At 40.5% G+C, this 23,746-nt stretch overlaps 1 protein-coding gene across 1 annotated transcript; it reads right to left on the reverse strand.

Annotated features, from left to right (window-relative positions):
• Positions 1–14,197: 14,197 nt before the first annotated feature.
• insig2 (insulin induced gene 2) lies at positions 14,198–21,551 on the reverse strand. The gene is made up of 7 exons (XM_084545546.1): positions 21,107–21,551; positions 20,060–20,239; positions 18,976–19,148; positions 17,605–17,729; positions 16,220–16,386; positions 15,811–15,910; positions 14,198–15,604 (listed from the first exon to the last, which is right to left on the reverse strand). Exons 2-7 carry the CDS (start codon positions 20,158–20,160, stop codon positions 15,563–15,565), a joined length of 708 nt encoding a protein of 235 aa, XP_084401672.1. The 5' UTR covers positions 20,161–20,239; positions 21,107–21,551; the 3' UTR covers positions 14,198–15,562.
• Positions 21,552–23,746: the final 2,195 nt, after the last annotated feature.

A 23,746-nucleotide genomic window follows, 5' to 3' on the forward strand; every position in this document is an offset into this window, starting at 1 on the left:
TGCTAAAATATGTTTACACCAATGCACCGAAACAAAATAGTGTGCGGTGGGAGTGACTCTTTATTTCAGCACATCTGTCTGTTTTCTGTAGCATTCAGTTAATAATAACAACAACAATAAACGCAAATATTCAGGGACGACAATATTATTTGATGGGGGACTGACTAAAAAAAAGGCCTAAATATTATACATAATAATCTAGCTAGCACAAAACACACATTTAAATAGTGCCGTGCTAGAAAATATGCCTGACAGCTCCAGACATCCAAGTATGTGGATGATGATGAGAATTGGTTGTTAAACTGCAGTTATATTTACATTAGTCAGTGGTATCCTACAATATCCAAGTGGTTTGTAACAGATTCAAAAGTAATTTGTCCAACAAGTAGGACTCTAGGTGGACACATTACCGCTCTCCCTGTGTGTCCATCTGCCACACAGGGAGAAAGAAAACACAGGGACTTAGTGCAGCACTGCTGGTGTAGACTGTAACCTTCTTCTTGACACAGAGCAGAGCTTTTCCTGAGGAGCAGACTCTGGTGGAGAGTAGGAAAAAGAGACAGATGGGGATATGAAACACCAAGGGATGGGGTGCAGAGGCAACGGGGTGGTGTGAGTTGAATAATAAGCTACTGAAGAGCACTTTCTAGTGGCATGACAGAGGACTAGCATGTCAGATCAGACTGAAAACACACACAGTTCTCACAAACAGGTCATGTGCTAAAAACACCACAGTTAGTGGAATCTGGGAATTATTTTAAACTAAACTTAAACCTGCAAGTAGTAGGCCAAGCAGTGTCTCAAATACACATACTTGAAATGTTATTTTCAAAAACACTGTTTCCATGCGTGAGACATTAACATTCAAGACAGCTCCCACGTCATAAAAGTCTCTGTGTACTGTATGTGCAGTGTCCATGGTACAGATGTATCATCGATCCCCTTTCTACTCAACTTCTGGTTGGGTCATTTTCTCAAAACTTCTGCAGTTTCTCCAAAACTTAAGATACTGGTGCAGACCCCATCAACTTGGATCACTTTTTTATCTATTTCTAAAAAAGAAGAAGCAGTTGTAGCTCTGGTCCATGCTCATATTTCATGAAGATTGCAGTGGTTAAAATGGTCAATGATCTGTTGAGATTAGATGATTCCTAGCTCTTAGCTCATCTTTCTTCATCCAAGTGCAGCACACAAAACATCCTCCTGGAGCAACTAGCACCTATTTAAATCACATGCACCCTTTATCCTGGTTCACATCACACCTCTGATAGTTATGGTGGTAAGTTGTCATACAAGTCTGTCCAAACCAAAATTTTAGACAGACCTCCTGTCCACATCAAAACCAACTTGTTTAAGGATGTGCTGGGGATCGAACCATGGACCTTTGGGTTTGTGTAAAATATTAGTGAAAATAATAACTTATTCAGTCTGAAAGGCAGCCATTTAGGTTGCTTACAACCCAAGATATCATGAGTGTAACAATCAGAATTCAAGCTTCTTTTTCATGCCATTTCCATATTCAAATATCAGGTTTCCCAGTCTAATTCATGCAGAAGGATTCCTCCACCTGCTGATTGCCGGTGGGGCACTGGGTTGCATGAGGATATCATGGCTGTGGAGATGAAGCAGCTGCAGCTGTCAGGTTGTACACCCAGTTCCAACCGCAACTTCAGGCCCTGTAACAATAGACCTCACTTTCCACGTCACAGCACCACACGTCCCTGTTAGAGATTCATTCTCTCCACGCAGGTTGCCCTTATAATCGGGTTTGTCAAAGACAGAAGAGGGAGAGAGCAGGAGCATTTCACAGGAGGCACATGTGTTCACGGCTCTGAACTCCACAGACAAGCACTGGAGTGTCGCAGAGATGAGGTAACTGTCAATCATGAGCCACTCGCCTGTGCAGGGCTCACATGGTAGACTGGAGCAGGAAAAGACAATGTGCTCCCAGATCATTTAAACACCCAAGTGGGTGAGAGTCGTAAGTGTGCAACTGGAACAGATTGTTATATGTGTGTTTTGAGGGGTGGGAATTATTTGCTGAATAAATACACGTCTGTTATTAATGCAGCTGTGTGGGCTGTGCTGCTACCACTTTGGAGCAGCAGAGCTATCAGCCATGAAGGCGCTGAGGAACATAACACACACCCAGCTTTACTAGGAGGGCTGGATTACTACGGTGGGGCTCAGATGGTAGTGACCCTAGAAAGTGGATTTTAGTCATAGCAATGCATCAACTACAAAGCGTTGCAGACAAATAGAGAAGTGAAGGATAACATGACATATTTGCTTTTGTTTTTTTGCCTGACTTCTCTCTCCACTATTAATAAAAGCTTAAAATGCTCCCTCAACGGTCCAGATGTTATGCAGATGGTGTTCCTTGCTCATGTAAAAGTGCAGACTCTTCTTCATTGTTTCTTGTTCACCCATTCACTCACACAATGTGAGTGAATGGGTGACTTGGAGAGAAGGTGTCACATCCTGATATCACTTACTTTGTGTTTCTCTGTATACAGTATAACCTTAATAAAATAAAAATAAAAGGACAGGGACCAGTAAAGACTACATCAACCAACAATGAAACGCCACAGAAGAACTTCGTATGACTGTGCCTGTGAATGGTTTGCTAAATTACCATTTGAACAAAGTGTCATCAGTAATTAATTATTAATTATTACACTAGCCATACAATGGTAAACCATGCGTGTTAAGTATGGCACTATACATCGATCAGGTATAACATTACGACCACCTTCCTAATATTGCGTCAGGCCAGGTCAACACCTTGTGCTGTTCTTCATGTTTTTTGAGTTGTTCCTAAACCGTTTTTGTGAGTGTGTTTCTGTCAGGCTGCATCCTGTGTCATTGCTATGGGGTGGGGGTGCCTGGTCTGGTCTAGGTGGGTGCTACATGTCTAAGTAACATCCACATGAATGCCAGGTCCAAATTTTTCCCAGCAGAACACTGGATTGTTACAAGATGGTCAATGTTGTTTACTTCCCCTGTCAGTGGTTTTATTGTTGTGGCTGATCAGTGTGTCTATTAAATTTCTGTGTTAAATTAATCTTAAGTCACTCCTAGTCTCTCATGTTTGCTTATTGTTGTGGTTTAATGTACTGTGTGCATGGTGTGATCCAATTTGGCATTTTAAACCAGTCATTAGGTACTTCGAACCTCCTGCCTTTAAAGACCCTAATTCAGGAAAGTCCTCACTATATTAAGCTACAGATCATGCTATCCTAGATATGCTTCAGGGCTATACATCCCCACTTATCTCCAAAGATGATTGACAGGTCAGGGTTTATTTCCCCATAGACCTGCTTCAAACACACCCCCACACACCACCCCCATTTTATTCTCACTGGATGGTCTCCCTCCTCTCATTACACCCCTTATCTTATGCCCTGCTCATAAGGTTTATCTTTTTAATTATGTCGCAACTAACCTGCTGAAGAGGCTTCGTGAGGGGCCTATCAGTGGCCAGGGTCTCTTGTGTTCCAGACCTTTCTGTTGTCTGATCATAAGCACAGACACACACAGACACACACACACACTCCCCTTCTTCCCCACTCCCCCTCCCCACATGGGTCATGCATCCCTCTGTTTCCTTACATACAAAGCCAAACCTTTGTGTTCAGGGGTACACTGACAAGAGATAACCTTTTCATGCTCAGGCTCAATTATACATTCTGATTCTCTGCCTCGGTATTGTCCTTCTCTCTTTTTGTGTGTATGTGTGTGTGTGTGTGCGTGTTTATCTACTGCACCTGCTTCCCATTTGGTTTCTCCCAACTGTTCGCTCTTTTGGACTTTCAAAGGGGCTGGGATGGACTGAGAGAGGGGTCATAGTTCAAGGTCAACAAGCTTTCATGAGTCGTTTTAGCACTTATGGCTGATATGATGGTGCCTTCTTGGTGTGCTGGGACACTTCATCCTGGAGGGGATTAAATGTCCGACAAATGTCTACAGATATTAGCTCACTTGTTGTGAACAAACTAACAGAGTTAGTGCAGAGTTATGCAAAGACAAGTTGATGGCTATTTTTAGTTTTCTTATTAACTGTGAGGCAATATCAGCTGTGAACAAGGGTTACAAAGGGGGGCAGGAGGGGTCAAGTGCTACAGCAGAAAAGGAACATTTGAGCCCATCAAACCCTCTTTTGAGGCCCCAAGTAGGCTTGGAGGGCTCCCCCAGAATTTGAACATCTATGCAGTGAGCAGCAGCAGCAGTATAAATCCTGATTTACACCCCAGCAATGAATCTACGCAGAGCTTCCGCCATTCCGGGTTAAGCCTGCAAGAGCACTTACACTTGTGCACTGGTGTCCTGGAATTGTTTTGTAATTACGCCATTAAAACACTGGTTAGCAACTCGTCAGCTATGTTGAGTTTCTTTGTGTACTTTACACGGTGCTGACTTGAACTGAGCGGATTTGATGTTAATAAATCTTTAACAACAGTTACCTTTACTGAAATCATCGCAGCACAAAGAGGAGAGAAGACATTTGAGAAGATGATTTGTGTCAGGTTGAACAGGGGAGAATTTTCTGTGCTTGTCTGGCAGCTGAGAGACATGAAGGAGGACATGCGTTATGGACCAATCACAGATGTAGTTACATTTCTGGGGAGGTGCACACTGTGCTCTGCTACAACGTAGAAGTGACGCGCAACCATGAATCTATCTAAACACAAATCATTGTCTCAGAGCTGCTGAGGTAACTACAAGGTCGAAGGTAAAATCACTTTCTGCCAATCACTTTCAGGAGGAGGATTTTCCGTGAATGTGGATGAGGGACACAGAAAAAGCAACAGGAGAAACAGCGGCACAACTTATTATAGTGTAGGAAGTAAGGAAGTAGTCCAGAATGATAACTAATGTTTTATTTGTGTGATTCCAATGTGACTTATATATTTTCTTAGATATATTCTCCTGAAATATATCTAATCTGTCTGTGCCAGCATTTGTGTATCTATATATTTATATCCAAAAAGACCTTGTAAAATTCACACTTTAAGCAAAAAACACAATCTCAGTCACAAAAATCAATGTTCCCCTGCCTTTGCGGGGGGGGGGCAGGGTGTTAATTGATTTGACTTTGGAGGCAACAAATCCCTGTGAGGTTTAAGGGGGAACAGAGGAGGAGCACCCACGGAGTGTGTAATCACAAGATATCCATGACACCATAGACAATAAGCCCTCTTAATATGTCTAATCTCCATAGTTGGAATAGAGGCAGGCAGGGCAACGGGAGAGGAAGAGCGAATCCACACATTACAGTGACACTGGTTTGTTTTTCTCAGGACTCAGCAGAGGCTGTCCCACTGAAGACGTGAACATCTACACATGCCGTATTGGTGCCATGGTTCTTTGTTTTCTTCATGTGTCCAGAGGACACCATGAGTTAGGTTACTGCTGTTAGTTTTCCCTCATCAAAATCATTTCATAAACCTTAACATCCATAATAAGACAAAATATAATTTTTCAGCTATTTAATAAAAGACATTTTTCTAACAATCATCATCAGCATTGGTTACTTATTCATTATTTATGTAATACAAGTTCTCTTGGTGTTATAATTTATAAGTTGGGCATTGTCTCATTAAGCACGTGTGTGGAGGTCAGACAGAACAAGTGTAGTCAAATAAACACCGGTATAGTAGAGTCTACCCACATAAGTGTGTTTCCATTACACTTTGCTGCATTTTGATCATTATGACAAGTAATGATCAGCATTAATGACAAAGCTGAAATGAGGATTAATCCACACAGCTGTTCTATTCCTGTTCAGACTTTGTAAAATAGTGATATTGACACCAAAGAGCCTTTAGTTTCAAGACAAAAGAAAAGGATTCTTGAGCAAACATAAAAGGAATACCCACTAATCTTTTATTAATAATAAATTGTGTCAAAATGCTACGCATATCTATAGTAGGGTAAGACAATGTGTTTATTATTGACAGAGGCCTACTATCTTCAAATACATTACTACAGAAGTAGGTACATATGATATAGGCTATGTAATAATACAGTATATGCTGTATTGTTGTATAATATATTGCATAATAGGTTGTTAAGTATCAAAACTAGGCCATCTTTAAATCTGCTCAAAACATATTGTGATGTATTATGACGCACTGTTTTTCCAATTTATTGATTTGCTGTGTGAAACGTATACTCACTTGTGGAAGTTGAATCCAGCCAATTTGAGATACCCTACATTTGTTTATGGCGTTTTGATTACACCCCCATTGAGCAACCCTCTAGTCCCTAGCATGATGGTGGCAATCTGATAATGTAATCCAAGAGTATAGTTCCTATCCGTTGTTCTATATCTATGGGCTTTAATAGCACAGGTGATATAGTGCATTAGACTCTGAAATAATGCAGTTAAACTGGTTAATGCTTCCTATTTAGTCATTCCATCTGTAATTTCATATGTTAAAAGCAGCAAAAATGCCACCTTTACTACTGCATCGGTCATCAGTCTCTAGCCTTTGATCAAATCTATAATTAAACAGCCTTCAGACACATAAATGGTAACTTTTAGCATGAAGCATTAGCTAATCTGGTATCAAGAGGGCTACTCCTAACTCCTTCACAACCTGCAGGCTCCACCCATGTTAAACTTTACTATTTCAGACCACACACTTAGACACACTTACACCATCTCATTCTCTCTCTCTCACACACACACACACACATGCTCCTAAGTGGATTACACACCATTGATTTGTGTTTGACCAAAAGCATTTAGTCACGGAGCACACAGAAATTCAAAGCAAGGATTAGCACCCTAGCATGTCATCCGTTTGGTCAGCAAGCATGTCTAATGGTGTCAGTGATTTAGTGTGTCATATGTGTCTGTCAGCATACAGAATGGGACGGAGGCTGTGTGCAAAAGGAAAGCAACTGGGTAAATGGAAGTGACTGGTCAGAGAGGGTGGAAGGAGTTGAGTTTCTACTTAGTGATTCAGGTCTACAGTTTTACACTGACACTTTGTTTAGAGAAATATCCATATTATATATTTAACATGGAACAACTACATTGTCCACTACTTATATCAGGGACATTTCTCACTGTAGCACAAACACTCAAAGAGTCATCCTGTCTACTGGGTTTTACTATTCTGAGTTCGTATAATTGCTGAAAAGTGTGTTACAGTTATAAAACAATATGAGTCTTCTCTGTCGTCAAATGTGACATTCTGACTCTATAGCTTAGGCCCTGGAAACTGTGCAGTTAAGTCAAACTAAATCAGAAGTTGAAATCACAGAGGGGACCGTGACTATGCTGTTGAATCTTCATACCCTCTCTGAGAAAATTGCGTTTGAGCTCCATGACCGAGTAGCTGTGGAGTTTGTGTCAAGTCAGAAAATCACTATATGATGACAGTGCCATATGTGATTAGACCATTGGATTAGACACAAACTGACTTTCTGAAGGGGGAGAAACACAGTCTGCCTTTGTGTCCACAGGACAACACTTAGATGGGTGAAGACCGTCACTGCTCCCTAGTACATACTAGTATAGAATAGTTTTCTTATCAAAAGACTTCTTGAGATATTTTAATCACTGTACATTTATTAACAAGACATAATCTAACTTCTAAAGGGACTAAATGTTTCTGTCAAAGTGCGTCTGTGTCTGTGATGTTTTATCCCAGTCGGCTGATATTGCTTCTTACCTGTCTTTGCAGCAGAGTCTCACCCACCCACTGGCTCTACATCTTAGGAGATTCATGGACTTGAACGTTCACCACAAAGAACAGTCCCTCATGTGTGACTACACTATTGTTCTCCTTCTCACAAAGTCCTCACTTTGATATGTATGACTCTGCCATCTGTGAATAGGACTGTTTTGAACAGAAGTTGCTGATGTGTATTTTGCCAAAAGAAACCTATTTTCCACTACAGCATGCTATGACTAATAATAACTACGAAACAGCACAAATAACACAGTATTTTCAAAAGAGTGTTGTGTTGCACCGCACCATCAACGGATGGCTGTATTTGGAGGGAAAGAACCTTTCACGGACCCCTCGTCTATTTGTGCTTAGGCTTGTGTGGGTTGGGGCCCCCGCTTTGCCACATTTGCTCCGAAGCTTGCCAGTTGCCGTGGGAACATGGTGAAACATACAGACATCCCTTGGTTGAAGTGCATGTTCTGAGGAGACAACCCGCAGACAACGAAACAATATAAGGCAGAAGTTAGCCATTAGTCTGGTTACAAAACTTCCTCCACTTGATGCCTCTTGGGAAATTAATTGTGTGTGTTTGGGAGAGACAGAGAGAGAGTGAGGGAGAGTGTGTGAGTGCATGGGTTGCAACCTTGCACAGAGTAGCCAAATAAACCAACTATAATATAGGATTGGAATGTGCTTTATCTGTCATGAATAAGAAAACTGGAAGTTAGATAAGTGACAGGATGTTTCTCCAAAAATACTTAGACTGCATGAATATACTTGTAAATGGCAGAATTATTTCTTTACACTTAGAATTCTATCTGCTGTAAACCCCGTAACATAATGATATTCTTGGTATGAATAGTCCATAACAAAACTATCTTTGTATTTATTTCTCCTGATCAGAATCACTTTGTCCACTGCAGTCAGGTTACTGACCGTGTGTTAGAAGTGTTGAAGTGAGACTGGAGATATGTAGTGTTGTGCCCCCTGCTGTTTATCCAGGTTCCTTCTTTCTGAATTCATGGCCATAACAATATCTTTGCCACGGAGAGCTCCATTGTTCCCAGATGTTCCCAGTATTAGAAACACATCACTGTTGCACTGAAAGACATGTTCCTTAATTTACATGAACACAAATACAAAACAGCACTATTTAATACACAGATAACAGCACTATCAATTGAATGTACGTGTTACCAAAAACAATCAAACCTGTCTAAAGGGCCATTTTCAAGTTAGCATTCATCATCCTGCCGCCCCATATACTCAGTAGCACCACAGATGTGGGCTGATCTGCATCTTAATCCCGTCTGAGTAACATTTATAAAAAAAAAAACTTTCGGTGAGATTAAATATTTAGAGCATTTTGAAAGATTTACATTTTGGGTGGGAAAGAAATTAGTGCCAACAGGTGTACAATAACTATTTATACTGTGAGTGAAAAGTTACAATTAAGACATTTTGTACTTCAATTTTTACAGTTTTCTTGATAATAAAAAGGATGCAGTAGAGAAGGTCTTTATTTCTGAAATAGATCCCAGAACTGTCTCAAAAAATATAGCTATCACATCTTTTTCCACTCCTAAGCTATGAAGTATCTATATAAAGTACGGGTTGGTCAGCACAGTAATGATGCTGAGCTGTTTTTCTGAAGCCCTCCATGTTGGCATCCCTGCTGCATGACCAGACAGAGGAGAAGGCTATGTTTATCACACAGAGACAAGTTAGTCTGACCACTGCCCTAGAATCATATGTACACGTGACAGAACTATTGCACAGAGCTTCATGTACAAACTTAGTGCAGTCTCGTTTTAATATATTGCCCTGAAATATAATCATAATGATGTTTTAATACATTCTGGGGGAGGACCTAACACAGCCTTACCTTTTACATCCTGAAAACTAGCACAAATGGCAGGGAAAAGGCATAGAAATTTGGCTTTAAGGCAGTTGAATCTACACCACTGACAGGAGAAGTAAATAACATTGAACATCCTGTGACAATTCAATGTTCTGCTGGGAAACTTTTGGACCTGGCATTCATGTGGATGTTACTTAGACATGTACCATCAACCTAGACCAGACCAGACACCCCCACCCAATAGCAATGACACTCCTTGATGGCAGCAGCCATCCCCAGCAGGATGCAGCCTGACACAAGCACACACACAAAAACGGTTTAGGAACAACTCAAAAATCATGAAGAACAGCACAAGGTGTTGACCTGGCCTCCAAATTCACTAGATCCCAAACTGATCAAGTATCTCTGGGATGATACACAGAGGAGCCTCCCCTCAACCCATAGGACCCAAAGGCCCCCACTAACAACACTGTGTTGCCAGACACCACAGTACACCCTCAGCAGGCCCATGTCCATTCTCTGATGAGTCACAACTGTTCTGGAGGCACAAGGGAGACCTACACAATATTATACATAATGTTATGCCTGATCGGTATATATAAACTGATAAATATACAGTACCTGCTGGGTATATGGCTCTCACTAGCTAGGGAAGGTATGAATGTTAAAATCTAAAACAAGCCTACCTCTATTCTGAATCACCAGTTATGGTTAAGGTGAATTATATTACAAATAACCCACACACTCATCCCTTCTGTAATCGGCTTACGTTGATTTTCTTCTCCCCTTGGAGCCCAAGGCCTAGTCCATACTTTCAAAACTTCTCATGGCCATTTTGTATTTGAGATTTTAAAAGACGTGCTGACTAGGCGAAGCATCTATTGCTTCGACTGGGAATATGACTCTGGGACATGCTACTGCTGGTGCTGAGGCTGCTAAGCCACAAAGCCATTATTTTCTCTATTCAGACTTGCTCTTACAGAGCTGAGAGGAGTGGAGACACTGGTGGAATAGGAGGCTGATTGTGATTGATGGCTTCCCATTAGCAGGTCTGTTATCGCTCTGGTTGGAGGGAATGACTACTGAGTTGTAACATAACATATTACCTGAGACTTTCTCTCCAGCCTCAACAGAGAGCCGCCTAAATAACATATAGACCCTCTCTCCAAGATTCTCATTCGCTGCTCAAGGCACCCTGACTGTTAACCAGTCAGATATGATTTGCTGAGCATTCCCATTCAATGAACACATAATTAGCATTCATATGAACTGGGGCCAGTGCACAAGATATCTGCACTCCTCTGTGTTGCTCTGCTTTGATACTGAATGCACTGTATATGCCAGTCAGGATTTTTTCTCCTCCTCGTTTCTTCTCTCTTTGGTGCTCCCTCTCAAAATGATTGATTTGGACTAAGGCAGAGTGTCCTGCATTACCCCAACAAATGATCTGTCCCTTGCTGGCAGACCTTGACCAGAAGGAAATCAATATTTCACCATTAAAATCTATCAGAGGAGAGTTAGGGCAGCGGCTGTCAGAGGCGACACTATCAAGCCACTGCAACATTAAACCTGACACCTACAGCACATGAGTAATCAATATCTAGTGGTTCACAGATCATTTGTGGTCACCTTTTAAGCAGTGATGGATGTCTCTTGGGGCAATGATTCATGTTGTGACACGGTTTAACAGGGTTTTGTTCCAGTTTAGACGGTCATCATAGAGATGAGCTGAAGATAGAGTGCTGTGGTCCCCCGCTAAGACCTATTCCATCGTATTCAGCCTGTCCTCAGCGATTACCGCTTGCCTTTTATAGGTTTTGCGCCTCGCTATGTATGAAAAAACACGCGAGGCAGAGCAAGGTCAGACTTTATGAATTCTAGCACCAGTGGCAGACCTAGCAATTTTTACATAGGGTGTCAAAAATGAGGCACAAGGTTTTAGTAGGGTTGCAAGAGTAGGTGATGGTTATTTTTAAGATTAGCTAGTAAGAATATAAATGGAATATCTTAATTCAGTTGGATTGATTCCACTCACAAACACAATTTTCACGTAAAATCAAACATGGGAAGTTAAATGTGGTTTTATTTTATAGCTGCTGTGGAGCAGGTCAGTAGATTTTTTCATCTTGGTGCCATTGAATAGTTGCGTGTGTTTGAAATGAACTACCAGTATATGTACAGCTTTGAACCTGCAAATGCATCTGGATGCAGCTTCCCCAAACCTGCACATACACACTTGATTCTCACAGGACCAAAAGTTGCCCACAAGACTATTGATTTCCCAAATGTCTTCTATTTGCAACGTCGCCCACTGATGTTGAAGCGCTAAGGGGTTTTCCAATAAATTTAATTCCCTTTGTAATTCCATAGAATAATGTCTACTTTGCCTCTTTACCAGAGTAATGCATTTGTGCTGTGCATTCACATAGCCCACTTGCATGATGCATGCTTGAACCCCGAAGTGCAACATATAGCAGGCAAAATACACAGCAGGTATAATTCTCACTCTTTCAATCTTTCTGGTATTTTGTAAAAATAAGTGTTAAAAAATACAAGAAGCTGAACTAACAGATGTATTTGTTTTGCACCAGTGAACTAATGACAAATGATCCATATGAAGGCATTTTGCAGCCACAGTTCACACTATGAGACTTGACATTTATGCACAGCAAATGAAACAAACAAGTACAAAGATAAAACTGAAGTAGTACCGACCCGATGTGTGAGGACAGCAGCTGGTTCCTGGCCGCTGTTTTATGTTTCCTCCTCAGCAAATTGCCTACTGTATCGAGAGCTCTCAACCTTGCCTCCTCACCCTCATTCTGTGAGCAGAGATAATTGCTTGTCAAGAATAAATAGAGAGATTAATGAATTCATTAGCGGTGGGAAGTTTAGCTCTTCGGAACAGCACCTACTGCTATGACACTTCACGCCTATTGTTTTACTAGCTAGTTAGCCTTGAACAATAACATTCACACAGCAAATTGCCTAATACACTCATGTAAACCACAGAGCGACTGTGTCCTTACCTGGAATTTAGCAGTGATACAAACAAAGGATCATTAAATGCGGATTATTTGTCTTAATTACTCATGTCTATACGTGCCTGTGTCTGAGGGAGGTGGAACAAGACAGGACACATTAATCCACATTACAGACATTGCAGTTTATACAGTCAATATGAACTGTAGGAACAATTGGTAAATTCAGGTAATCAACACACCTACCAGTCAGAATTATCTTGTTTTAAATTTGATTATATTTTATAGTCTTGGTTCATAGTAGCTTTCAATTGCTGGAGAACCACATATAAGCAAGTGATTCATAACCTTCCTGAATCTGTGACTAGGAAGGGATACAGATTAAGTTATCTGATATATATATATATATATATATATATGTATGTATATATATATCTTAGTTTTAATGACTAACAGGTTAAAGAGTGACATATGCTGATGCTATGATGCTGTCTGTGCTATTTTAAATATGATGAGCAAACGTGGTAAAGCTGACTACCAAGAAACATAGCTTTAAGACTCATAGTACATAGCAACAAATCCTTTTTTGGATGTGTAAGAAAAAAAAAACATTCCTTTGTAGGGAAAAAGACACAGGCTGACTGGGGCCTTGTTCTCCCTGTGTCTGCGTGGGTTCTCTCCATGTACTCTGGCTTCCTCCCACCATCCAAAGACATGCTCATTGGGTTAATTGGTGATTCTAAATTGGCCGTAGGTGTGAGCGTCAATGGTTGTCTGTCTCTCTGTGTTAGCCCTGTGATAGACTGGAGACCTGTCCAGGGTGTAACCCGCCTCTTGCCCCTATGACAGCTGGGATAAGCTCCAGCCCGACCCTCTAGAGGAGAAGTGGTTACAGAAAATGAATGAATGAAAGAATTAAATAGATACTAGAGAACGTCTGAGAAACAAAAACTGTATCAGTGCCAAAGACCTGCAGGGAAGCCTGGTAAAAGCATCAAGCAGGGCATCACTTTGAAGGTGAATGAGCTGGGAACTTTTGAACATGAGGAACAAGGTCTAATTGTTAAATATAGTCTTTGAAGGACAAATCACTTTGCTCGAGTCATTTTAGAAAAAAATGTTATCTTTAGTACTATAACCAAGCTCAACGTTATATTCTCAAAAATCAATGTTTCTTTATTGACATTTCAATTACATTTTATTTTCACCATCTTGCATGCTAATTAGTGTAAAATGTACCAATGTAAGTTGACATAAGGTATGAGCCTTTTTATTTCCCTCTAGTTTATCATCCTTTTCCTTCTCAACATTTATGGAGCAGATTTGTACACTGCGAGCAGTTGAAGTTTATTCAACCTGTGCACACACCTGAGAGTCAAGTCATGCTGCTTCAGGCATTGATCTGACAACAATGTCTGACATTTCTTACATCTAAATACTCGTTTCCATTTCAAATACCTTTTGGAGTATTATTGTGCTGTCCCTTCTGGCTGCTAAACCTGTGGTGCATTTATTTTCAGATTTATTCTCCTGCTAAAGAAAATACAGTATTATATTAATTAATGTTATTATTCACCACCAGCCATGCACTCTCACTCTACTGCAATTTAAATACTTCTTGCACCATCCAGACATGTAATATGTATAGCATTAAGTAAAAGAGAAATCAGTCAGACTTGCCTCCTTTGTATTTATTTGCTACCAGGAGGGATGTGAATATATCCACAGAACAAACAGAGCTGCTTAAATGCAGCAGATATTGAGATTCATTCTTAAACATTACAAAACACTTGAGTGGGCTTTTTATTGCCCAATAAACAGAAATGTACCTGCATTCCAAGCCAGAACACGCAAAATTATCCAAACGGCGTCTGAACAAGTGAACATTACTGCAGATACATGTGCATGAGAATAAGTCCACGATACAACGTTTTTATTTCCTGACTCATGGCAATACCTCGCACTCACAGCACCATCAGTGAAAACATAACATAAACTGCCCATAACTAACAAACCAGTTTACCACATATGGAGTCAGTTCTGAGCTAATGGGCTGTCTGTAACAGTAATACAATCACACATACAATCCTGACATACATCCAAGATGAATATTTAATTCTGTTGAGTTCCAACAGTTGAGTACCAACAGTTGAGTACCATCATATTATGTTTAAGGTATGCAACACCATTCAAGTTCTAGCAAATAGGTTGTGAAGTTGATTCTCCTAGAGGGAAAAGCTAACACCGTTATGTGCTAATTTTTAAAAAGCAACTGAAAATATTAGCTAAATATTGCTCCCTGAAGTAAAGACAGAATTTAAAATGTTTAAAACTGATACTAGCGTTCTTGTTTGAATGAGATTTCCTCTTCCAAACAAATCATTTACTTCTAACCATATCAGTTCAGATGTTGCTGGTAGAAATACCCACTGCATGTCAATACTGAACAACCTGTGACCTCACAGCCTGAGGAGACACTTGCAGTATCAAGCAAACTTGAAAGATGATACAAGATCATCACATAGAATAAAAAGGCTGGTACATATGGTAGACACATATATTTCTAGAAACGAGTGAACTAGACAGTGTGCTCTCCAGTGATACGCAAAGAGATATGAAAGCATCAGGAGACAAGATTTAAAAACGGATCCCGTGTGATTGAGTTTGGCACATTGGAGCCAAGGTTTCAAATATCCGAATAGATCTGAAGAGCTACTTTGTTAGAAAATCCTTTCCAGGTAAGAAAAGATAAACTGCAACAATGGAAAGACAAACCACATAAACCTTGTCGTTTACCTTAGCTGAGGTAAGAACGTAGCCAATGACTGCTATGATCTCTGATAAGTCTGACATGACCCAGTCAAAAGTACCGTCTTGTTCTGTGGAAAGCAGCCAATCGGGGGCTCAGGGCTCATTTGACATGAGCTCGCTGGTACTTCCAGAGTCAGATGTTCTCTGGTCACCTGACTCTATCTTCAGGTTGGTGAAAGGACAAAGTCATTTTGAGCAGAGGTCTGATGGAGCCAAGAAATCCTTCAGTCCTGATGAGTCTTCTCTTGAAGGAATTTGTATTCATACTAAAACAAAAAAAAGAGGAGCAGGAGAATCATTAGACACTTGGCAGCTGAATCCGTATTCATGACCCTTGTACAGCTCTGAGTGACAGTGGGGTAACTGACACTGTTTTTTCTGCTTTTCACCCCACTGAAAATAACATGAATCTAAAACAAGTTTAACACCGTTTTGGCAAAACAGATTATCTGCAGTGATTCCAGCGTCTTACCAAGGCTAGCTGGCGTCCTATGTTTCCCACTGTTATAACCCCCGCAAAGAAGATGCATGGTAACCAGGAGCGAATGTACAAGAAGTCTGGAGAAGTATACCTGGGCAGAGTAGAGAAGCACATGACAGAAACTCATCATTACATTTTCCTGTAATGACATTATTGGTTTGACTAAAAGCTTAATACAAAGTCAAATGCACCAAAAATACCAAATAATATTCATGGGAAAACCATAATACAGCAATTGCAACACATACACGTTCTTGATATAAAGTAAACTACAGTCAGCTGTAATCTGGATTTTTTTTTTCTGTCTCCCATCAGCTTTTTACAGTTCATTCATTTGTTTTTACATCCGAGCTGACTCAGTTTGACTATGTTTAAGCAGATTAGGTTTGAGGGAACTTACTGAAAGACTCCATTGTAAACCAGGAGCTGTGTAGCCAGTGTTGCCAGCAGAGCGATACAGACTCCTAGGCCAAAGCCACTGAAGGAACGGTCAAATGTCCACCACAGACCAATAGAGAGCGCCGCCAAAGTCAGAGACAACTGGATGTTGTTGGCAAAGTCTACTTTCTGACAGAGATAGGAGTCAAGGACAAGGTAGTCCAATCTATTTACATAGCTGTAATACAGTGGGGCTTTGGATATACATACACTGCTCTTTCTTTTAGTAATCAGAGCTTAAGGATAGGGTCTCTGTAATAGTCCTGTCCTTACTTGATTAGTTCTGTCCTAGTAATGTTAAATGTTGAAAAAACAGTAGGGTGCCTCAAATACAGATGAATTAGTCTGTTGCATTAGTTCCACTAACCCTCCGGCAGAAAGATAAATGCTAGATAGAACTAGACTGTCACTAACTGTGTGGTTTGTGATTTCCACGGACTTCCAGTTTGCTGTCACAATGTAAATGGAAGGACTTTCATATTATTTCATCAGTGGGTCAAAGGCTCAGCTGTCATTGTGGCGACTCAATTAGTAATATAGTTACTGAAGACTCATCTCATCTTCTGTAACCGCTTGTCCTGTGAAGGGTCGCGTTGGGGCTGGAGCCTATCCCAGCTGTCATCAGGTGAGAGGCGGGGTACTAGACTATCATTGTTTCTTTTGTTATTCCATTGAGAATCCAAAATAAAAACATAGAAACTTTAGAGCAGTTGATTAAGATGATTGGGGAGTTAACGCTGGTAAACATCACATTAGAGAATTCAAATTTAGCTGAATAAATAACACATGTTTAAGCCAGCCTTCAGGATGCTGCCATAGCATTAAGCCCATGGATGGACCAATAAATACTAGGGATGCACCAAATATTCAGCCACCGAAAATTTTTGGTGAATGGCCCAAAAAAAAGGCCCAAAAGTGCATTTTTGGCCGAACACGGCCGAAACAGGATGTTGTAATGACGCAAGCGAAAACTGGGCGAGATAAGGCTGTTATATCGCAACAAGACTAATAACTTAATATTTATTATTCATTATTTAATTTTCAGTTGTTAGTTTAATTCTCCACTCTAAAGACACACAAAGTTGATAAAGAAATGAATTGTGCTTTTCCTTTGAGCATAAAATCAAAAGCTATTTGTTTTGCTTTACATTCATGAACAAAACAAGAATTTTTTTCCATTTTTTGTATTTTGTATTTTCAATGGAATATGAAACGAACGAAACGAAAGTTTTATCTGCCATCTGTAATGTTAACTGTTGCCAAGAGGCTTCAGACAGAGATTTTTTTTTGTCCCTATCAAATCAAGTATTAATAACATAACAGGAAAACTCAAAGCTTAAAGGATACAGCACTGGCGTGATTGATGCCCACAAACACAGCCACGCAGCGCATGACACTGGACCATTCCCGCTTGAACTTGTGTGGTTCACCCAGACATCTGTCGATGCAGGGGTACAACAGCCCGATCACCGCTGCGAGGAGAAAGTGAAACAGTAAAGTGTCAGAAAAAAGCATAAAATAAGAGAGCACTGGGTGTACTGTTTTGATAACATGCTTTCAGTATCCATGACTAAAACATATTTAAGTTTTGGCTCTTGAAAGACAATATTGATCTATGGAAGGACTTCGGGTGATGATGCGAGCTGTGGCGTTTTGGACCAGCTGGGGTTTATGAGGACAGTTGGAGGGTAGACCAGAAACAACAATAAGTAATCAATGCATGGATTAATGAAGGTGTGGACAAGAAAGGCTGTGCTATTCTGTGTCAGAGATGGGCAGAGACAATGGGCGGAGACAATAATGTCACACAGGTAAAGAATGCGGACCAAGAGAGTTTGAAGCAACAGTTTCCAAATGCAAATACCACACTTGGAAATGACTCCAGACCTGAGTCACCTGTCTAGCTGGCACAAGTTAAATCGTTCTTAACACAATCTGCCCTAATACTAGAATATAGCAACATCTCTCCTTATTAGGTCTGAACTGCATTACATCTATGGCAATAATTAGTATTAGATAAGACTTATAGATTTCATTAAAAGTATATTTAATTAATACTTAAATAACTGATCAATAATTGAATAAATAACTGATCAATGGGTCGAAAAATAATAGATGCAGCCCTAATGCCACATAGGGCAATGTTATCTAACATTGTTTTACTTTTCCAAACATGTTTCATTCAATACATCACGGTAAATAATCCTGAAGTGGCTATCCTGTACTACTGGCACATGTCTGGCATTTGTACCAAACAGCTGGACAAGAAGTGGAAAATTCAGTGAGTATGTGGACATCCTTATTTGTAATTGACGCAAGTCACGTAAATTTATTCACCAAAAAGCAAGGTGGCTGCATCCCTGGCATGCTGCATCATCATCAACATTACAGTTGCAGATCTTTGGAAATTACGCTGTGGACCACAATACTTTCTTCACCTGATTGGAGCCCTGCCTGTTATTTTTTTAAGCTAAGGGTTAAGCTTAGGGTCGCTATAATGCAACAAAAAGAATTTGTTGCACTAGCTTAGTACAGCACGTATACTGAACAGTTCCCCATTGCTTCTTGCTTCAGGTTTGAAGTGGAGTTTAAAACCTTTTTTTTTTTCTATTTTGGATTCACATCAGTATCAGCTATTGTTTTCTTCGATAAAACTGATCATCCTTCCTTCCATCTAAGTAAAGCTGAAAATAATGTGGATGGGAGATATTCACACACCTGAGGCCATGCCACAGCAGGGGGGCACCCACCAGGCCGAGGAGAAGATACTGCTGATGACACCAGGGGGAAAGAGGGTAACGTTTCTCTGCACCTGAAGTAAATTCAGCACCAGGGAAAGGAAGATGCCCACAGAGAACAGCATGGCCCCTCGAATGAACAGGTTGGTGGTCCTACAGTGTAAGAAAGCAAGTACGTGAAATGAAGTGTATCTGCATAGTGCTTTTTTTCCACAGACAGAATTCACAAAGTGCTTTACAAAGCAAACTGGAAAAGAGAATAAAAACAAACTGGAATGATAAAATCTGAATAAAAACAATACGGGTCAAAGCTAATTAAAAGCAATGACAAATGTAAAATCTGCACAATAAATAAAGGTGGACTTAAAAAAACAGAACGATGTAAAAATAAATGTTTAGTTGTACATAAAATCCTGCATGTGGGATGTCACAACACCTTTTATTAAAAGAGACCACAATCAATTTAAAATACAAAGGGATGTTTTCCTTCTCTATGAAAAAGGAACTGTCTCCCTCCAGTGATATGTGCCCCTTCTCCATGATGTCCTTTACATATACTGTATTTATGTCTCCCCTACTTCTGATGCTACCTCATCAAGCAGTTACAAATGTTTCTTCTGTCATCAGATAATGGAATGGGTATAAAATAATTGTTGAAATGAGGGTCGTTAAGACCCAGCGTCTATGTTGGCAGCTTCTAAATGAACAAACAGGTGGGGTGTGGATGCTTACAACGATAAATCCCATATTCCACTGACAAGTTTCAGTCAGGAACCGGAAAGGCTTGCACGAAGCAGTTACATTTGGATATATAGATTCAGGTATTCAAATATTTCAGTCAGAGTGGGAGAGAATGCAAAGCTGATACAATGTAGGTTGAGACAGTGCACTTCGATATAATTGTCTAGCAAATTCCTACATGCTCACATGGCAATATTACATAGGGCAAACAAGAAAAATTGTATTACTGTATGGGAGTTTTCAGTTTAAAAACACAGTCCTGTGCTTGGCTATAATATTGTGCTTCTTAAGGTGTCCTTATGTGTAGCAGTCAAAGAGCTAACCTGTTGGAGATGACTGAGATATAGGGTCCCCGAGAAGGATGCTGCGTCTCCCCGGACCCCGAGTAACGATGCTTGCTACCTGTTGTTGCACTGTCAGTCATGGCTGCCAGTGTTGGGTATATTTATAAGCCTAAGTCAAGAAATGGGATGTGTCTCCTTCATCCGTCAGACATCCCAAAGCTGGAAAACAAAGACATACAGAACGTAAGCAAATACTGGGAAATAAAATACAAGTGACATTAGTCTGCATTAGCAAATGTAGATCTGTATGAAACAATATTGTAACGTTCACTTCCTGGTCCCTCCAACTCAGAATCAGACCATACAGTTGCAATTATAGTGAAACAGATTGAAGCCACTTTGTAAAACACGTTTAACAATATTTTTTATGGAGAGTAGAAGAATGAATTACTGAATTTGAGTGAATTACTAACCCGGCTAACCTTAAGTGAAACTGTGGGCAATAATCACTTGTGCAATAGTTATGTAGATACTTGTTCCACTAGTTTAGATCTAGTTTTATGCTGTGCATTGTGTTCACTGCCTCACTACACGAAACGCTGCCATATTACTGGTGGTTAAATATTTGATGTTACTCGCCTTACTTCACCACTTTTTCACCTAAAGACAGTGTGTACTTTGTCTTTGTGAATGAATGACGAGGCAACACGCTGGGTATAGTTGTCCTCATAGGACTCTACTTGGTCATGGTGGAGCCATACAGTAAACAAATTGTACTTTAAAACTTTTCTGATCACTTAGCGAGCGAACATTTTGCTTAAATTGTAATTAGTACTGTAAACAACATTATCCTTTCACTGCTTGCTGCTGATGAACCCTCTGAAGTAACGAAGGACACGCCACGATTAAACAATAATAATAGTGAACACATAGTTGAGACAGTACTGTAGCTTGTAAATTAGCTTAAACGTCAGTTTGGCTACGTAAGCCTGATCGTGCGCGATAGCTACATAGCTAGCTAAAATGCATTCGATATTAACAGCTATCCGTCATAGCATACTGGCTGAAGTCGAAGAAAACTCGTACCTTATGCAGTCAAAGACCTTCCGAGATTACAATTTAACGCTGAAAAGGACACTTGAATTCTCTGTGTAATAGTAGACTACAATAGCCGAAAATATTAATTAGCCCTGTCCTCCTACTGAGACAACTTCCGGCTGAATGGACAACCAATCAGCGTGCAAAGCTATGACGCCACCACGCCAAACAAAGCGGACGTGTCAGGTGATTGGACCGTGCGGTCCAAGGGTTCACTATGTTAAACAAGCTGGATCTGTATTGGATATACAGTACAGTACCAGGCAAAAGTTTGGACTCCTTCTAGTCCCTGTGACCGGTGTTTTTTCCTTCAAGATTCACTTCTGTACCAGATGTCTGGGATGTCTTAGCTGTTCCTTGAACTGTGCTCTTCTGAGCAGCTGATTATGCCAGCAGGGTATCTGATGGCCAGCCAGGCGTAGGTGTCGATAGCAACACCTACACTTGGCTGGCCACCACACACAATATTGGCCTTGTGGCCTTCGACAAGGTCAATACTGCAAACAAGATTTGTTAATAATAACATTATTTCCATATCAGCTGTCTATGTGGCTCATTACAAGGATATAAAACAAATCCTGAAAACCAGGACTAAAATAAAGCTAAAATAACAGCCATCTTCACAGATTAATAACTGGGAGGCATTTCTCTTTTCCTAAATGATTCAAATCTTTCAATTCAATATTCTGGGGCCACATGAGACACTATTCTAGTTGGATGTGGCCCATGGTCAGTGACTGGATGCTGGAAGAGTCTGTGGCTAAATGTGTTCCTAATCCACCTCACCTCTGAGAGAAGTTATCCATGACAGTATTCAGCTTCCCTCTCATTCTCTTCTCTGCCTTTACCTGGTTGGCCTTCCTCACCGGTCTGCCCAGTTTGGTGGCACCACAAATCCTGTTGTGTTCTAGTCCATGCTGTCCCTCCTTCTTGTCTCCATTGTGCCCCTGTTCTTTCTGGGCATGGCTCATGTCCATCTGCACACCTGAGGCTCATCTACCAATCCACTGCCTGTAGGTGTTGCCATTGCATTGTACATGTGGAAATGCTCTTACTTTCAATATTAATCATAGCCCTGAGTTCTACTGTTGGTTTTCTTCGATATGATTTCACCAAGCTTTTAAGTGATCACCAATCACAATTAATCAGGATTTTTTTTCGACCACATTTCTTCCTCAGAGACGATGGTTCTCCACTATCCTTCCAGTTTTTAATAATGTGTTGGACAGTTCTAACCCAATTTTAGTAGTTTCTACAATCTCCTTAGATGTTTTCTCTGCTTGATGTATGCCACTGATTTGACTCTTCTCAAACAGACTAACATCTTTTCCACGATCACAGGATGTGTCTTTAGATATGGTTGTTTAAGAAATGAGAAGCTACTCATTGCAGCAGTTGGAGTTAAATAACTTGTTGCCAGCTGAAAGATAATCTCCCATGCAGTAATTATCCAACAGGAGGCTCCTACCTATTTGTTTAGTGAAATCCAGGCAGTGTATGTATATACACTGGCTCTTCAAGTCATTTTTTGTCAGAGCTTTCAGTTGATAATGTGATACGACACTACAACTAGTTCTAAGCAAGTTTAAGTGACTTCTCTTGTTGCCTGCTATTTGGCTAATTTTGTTTTCATGTTTTCAAGCCTCATGTCATTCTGCTTTCAACCTGCCTGACCCATTCTCAGCCACAATCACTGGTACTCATCTCCAGCCAGCAACAAAAACTAGCTCTCATTCACTACGTAATGTCCTTCTGATCACTGGAAAAAAACGCCACATTAACATGAAGCAACCTCCCCAACAAATAAGATATGAGACTAGCAGCATTGGCCTCCCAATATTGAGCTGCAAGTAGTTGCTTTTGCACGATTCCATGAAGCTCTCAGCTGTATCTTTGTACTAAAGCCTGTTTTGGTCAGTTAAACATGTTGAGAAATTGATTTCTGATCTTTTATTGCTGATCTTTTTTCCCCACCCTACCCCACAGCTCCTTCAGAATGCTCTGCTGCAGCTTCCCCTCAGTCCCTAGTCCTGACTGGTGACAAATCCTGTGGAGATAAGCTGCCTCCTAACAACTGGCTTACATGTAGAAGAGACCTGTATCAGACAGAGGTGTGATTTTTGTAAAGGTGCATTCAGCAATTCTAGTGTCGTTTTTCCTCTGGTGTTGCAGTCTTTGAGATTTTAATGTAATTAAATATTTTTTCTTCTAACGATAGGTGCTATGGGATGATTCAGCAGACAGTGGCAAATTGCTCCCACCTTATGTCTCATTTCCTCCTTGTGTGATTCTTCTTCTGCATTTTTATGTGTATGGGTTTGTGTACACGTTTGCTCCTCAAAATGTCATGACAGGTGCACAAGTGTCAGCTCTTGCCAAGAGGGATCATTTGACTTTTTATTGTCTTTTTGTGTCTTGTGCTTGTTGGATCTTTCATTGTTGTGGTAAATGTCGGTATGACTGCACTGGGGAGGTATCAGTGTTCTACCGCTCATTACGCTGTTTGATGTTTAGCCCAAATTGTCTGTCCAAACCTGGCTACGGGAGAGACAAACCAGAGCGGTGATTATTGCAGATTCAGGAGCATGTCTAACAGACACAGAGGTACAAAGGAGGGATGTCAAACAG

This window comes from Chelon labrosus (genome assembly GCF_963514085.1).
Source record: "Chelon labrosus genome assembly, chromosome: 5".
In the NCBI taxonomy this organism is placed as follows: Eukaryota; Metazoa; Chordata; class Actinopteri; order Mugiliformes; family Mugilidae; genus Chelon; species Chelon labrosus.

Coding starts and splice junctions, on each gene's coding strand:
- insig2 (XM_084545546.1), bottom strand. CDS start 20,160: ATGACTGACAGTGCAACAACAGGTAGCAAGCATCGTTACTCGGGGTCC. Junction 19,149..20,059: donor ATCTCAGTCATCTCCAACAG/GTTAGCTCTTTG, acceptor CTTACACTGTAG/GACCACCAACCTGTTCATTC. Junction 16,387..17,604: donor GCATCAATCACGCCAGTGCT/GTATCCTTTAAG, acceptor TATCTCTGTCAG/AAAGTAGACTTTGCCAACAA.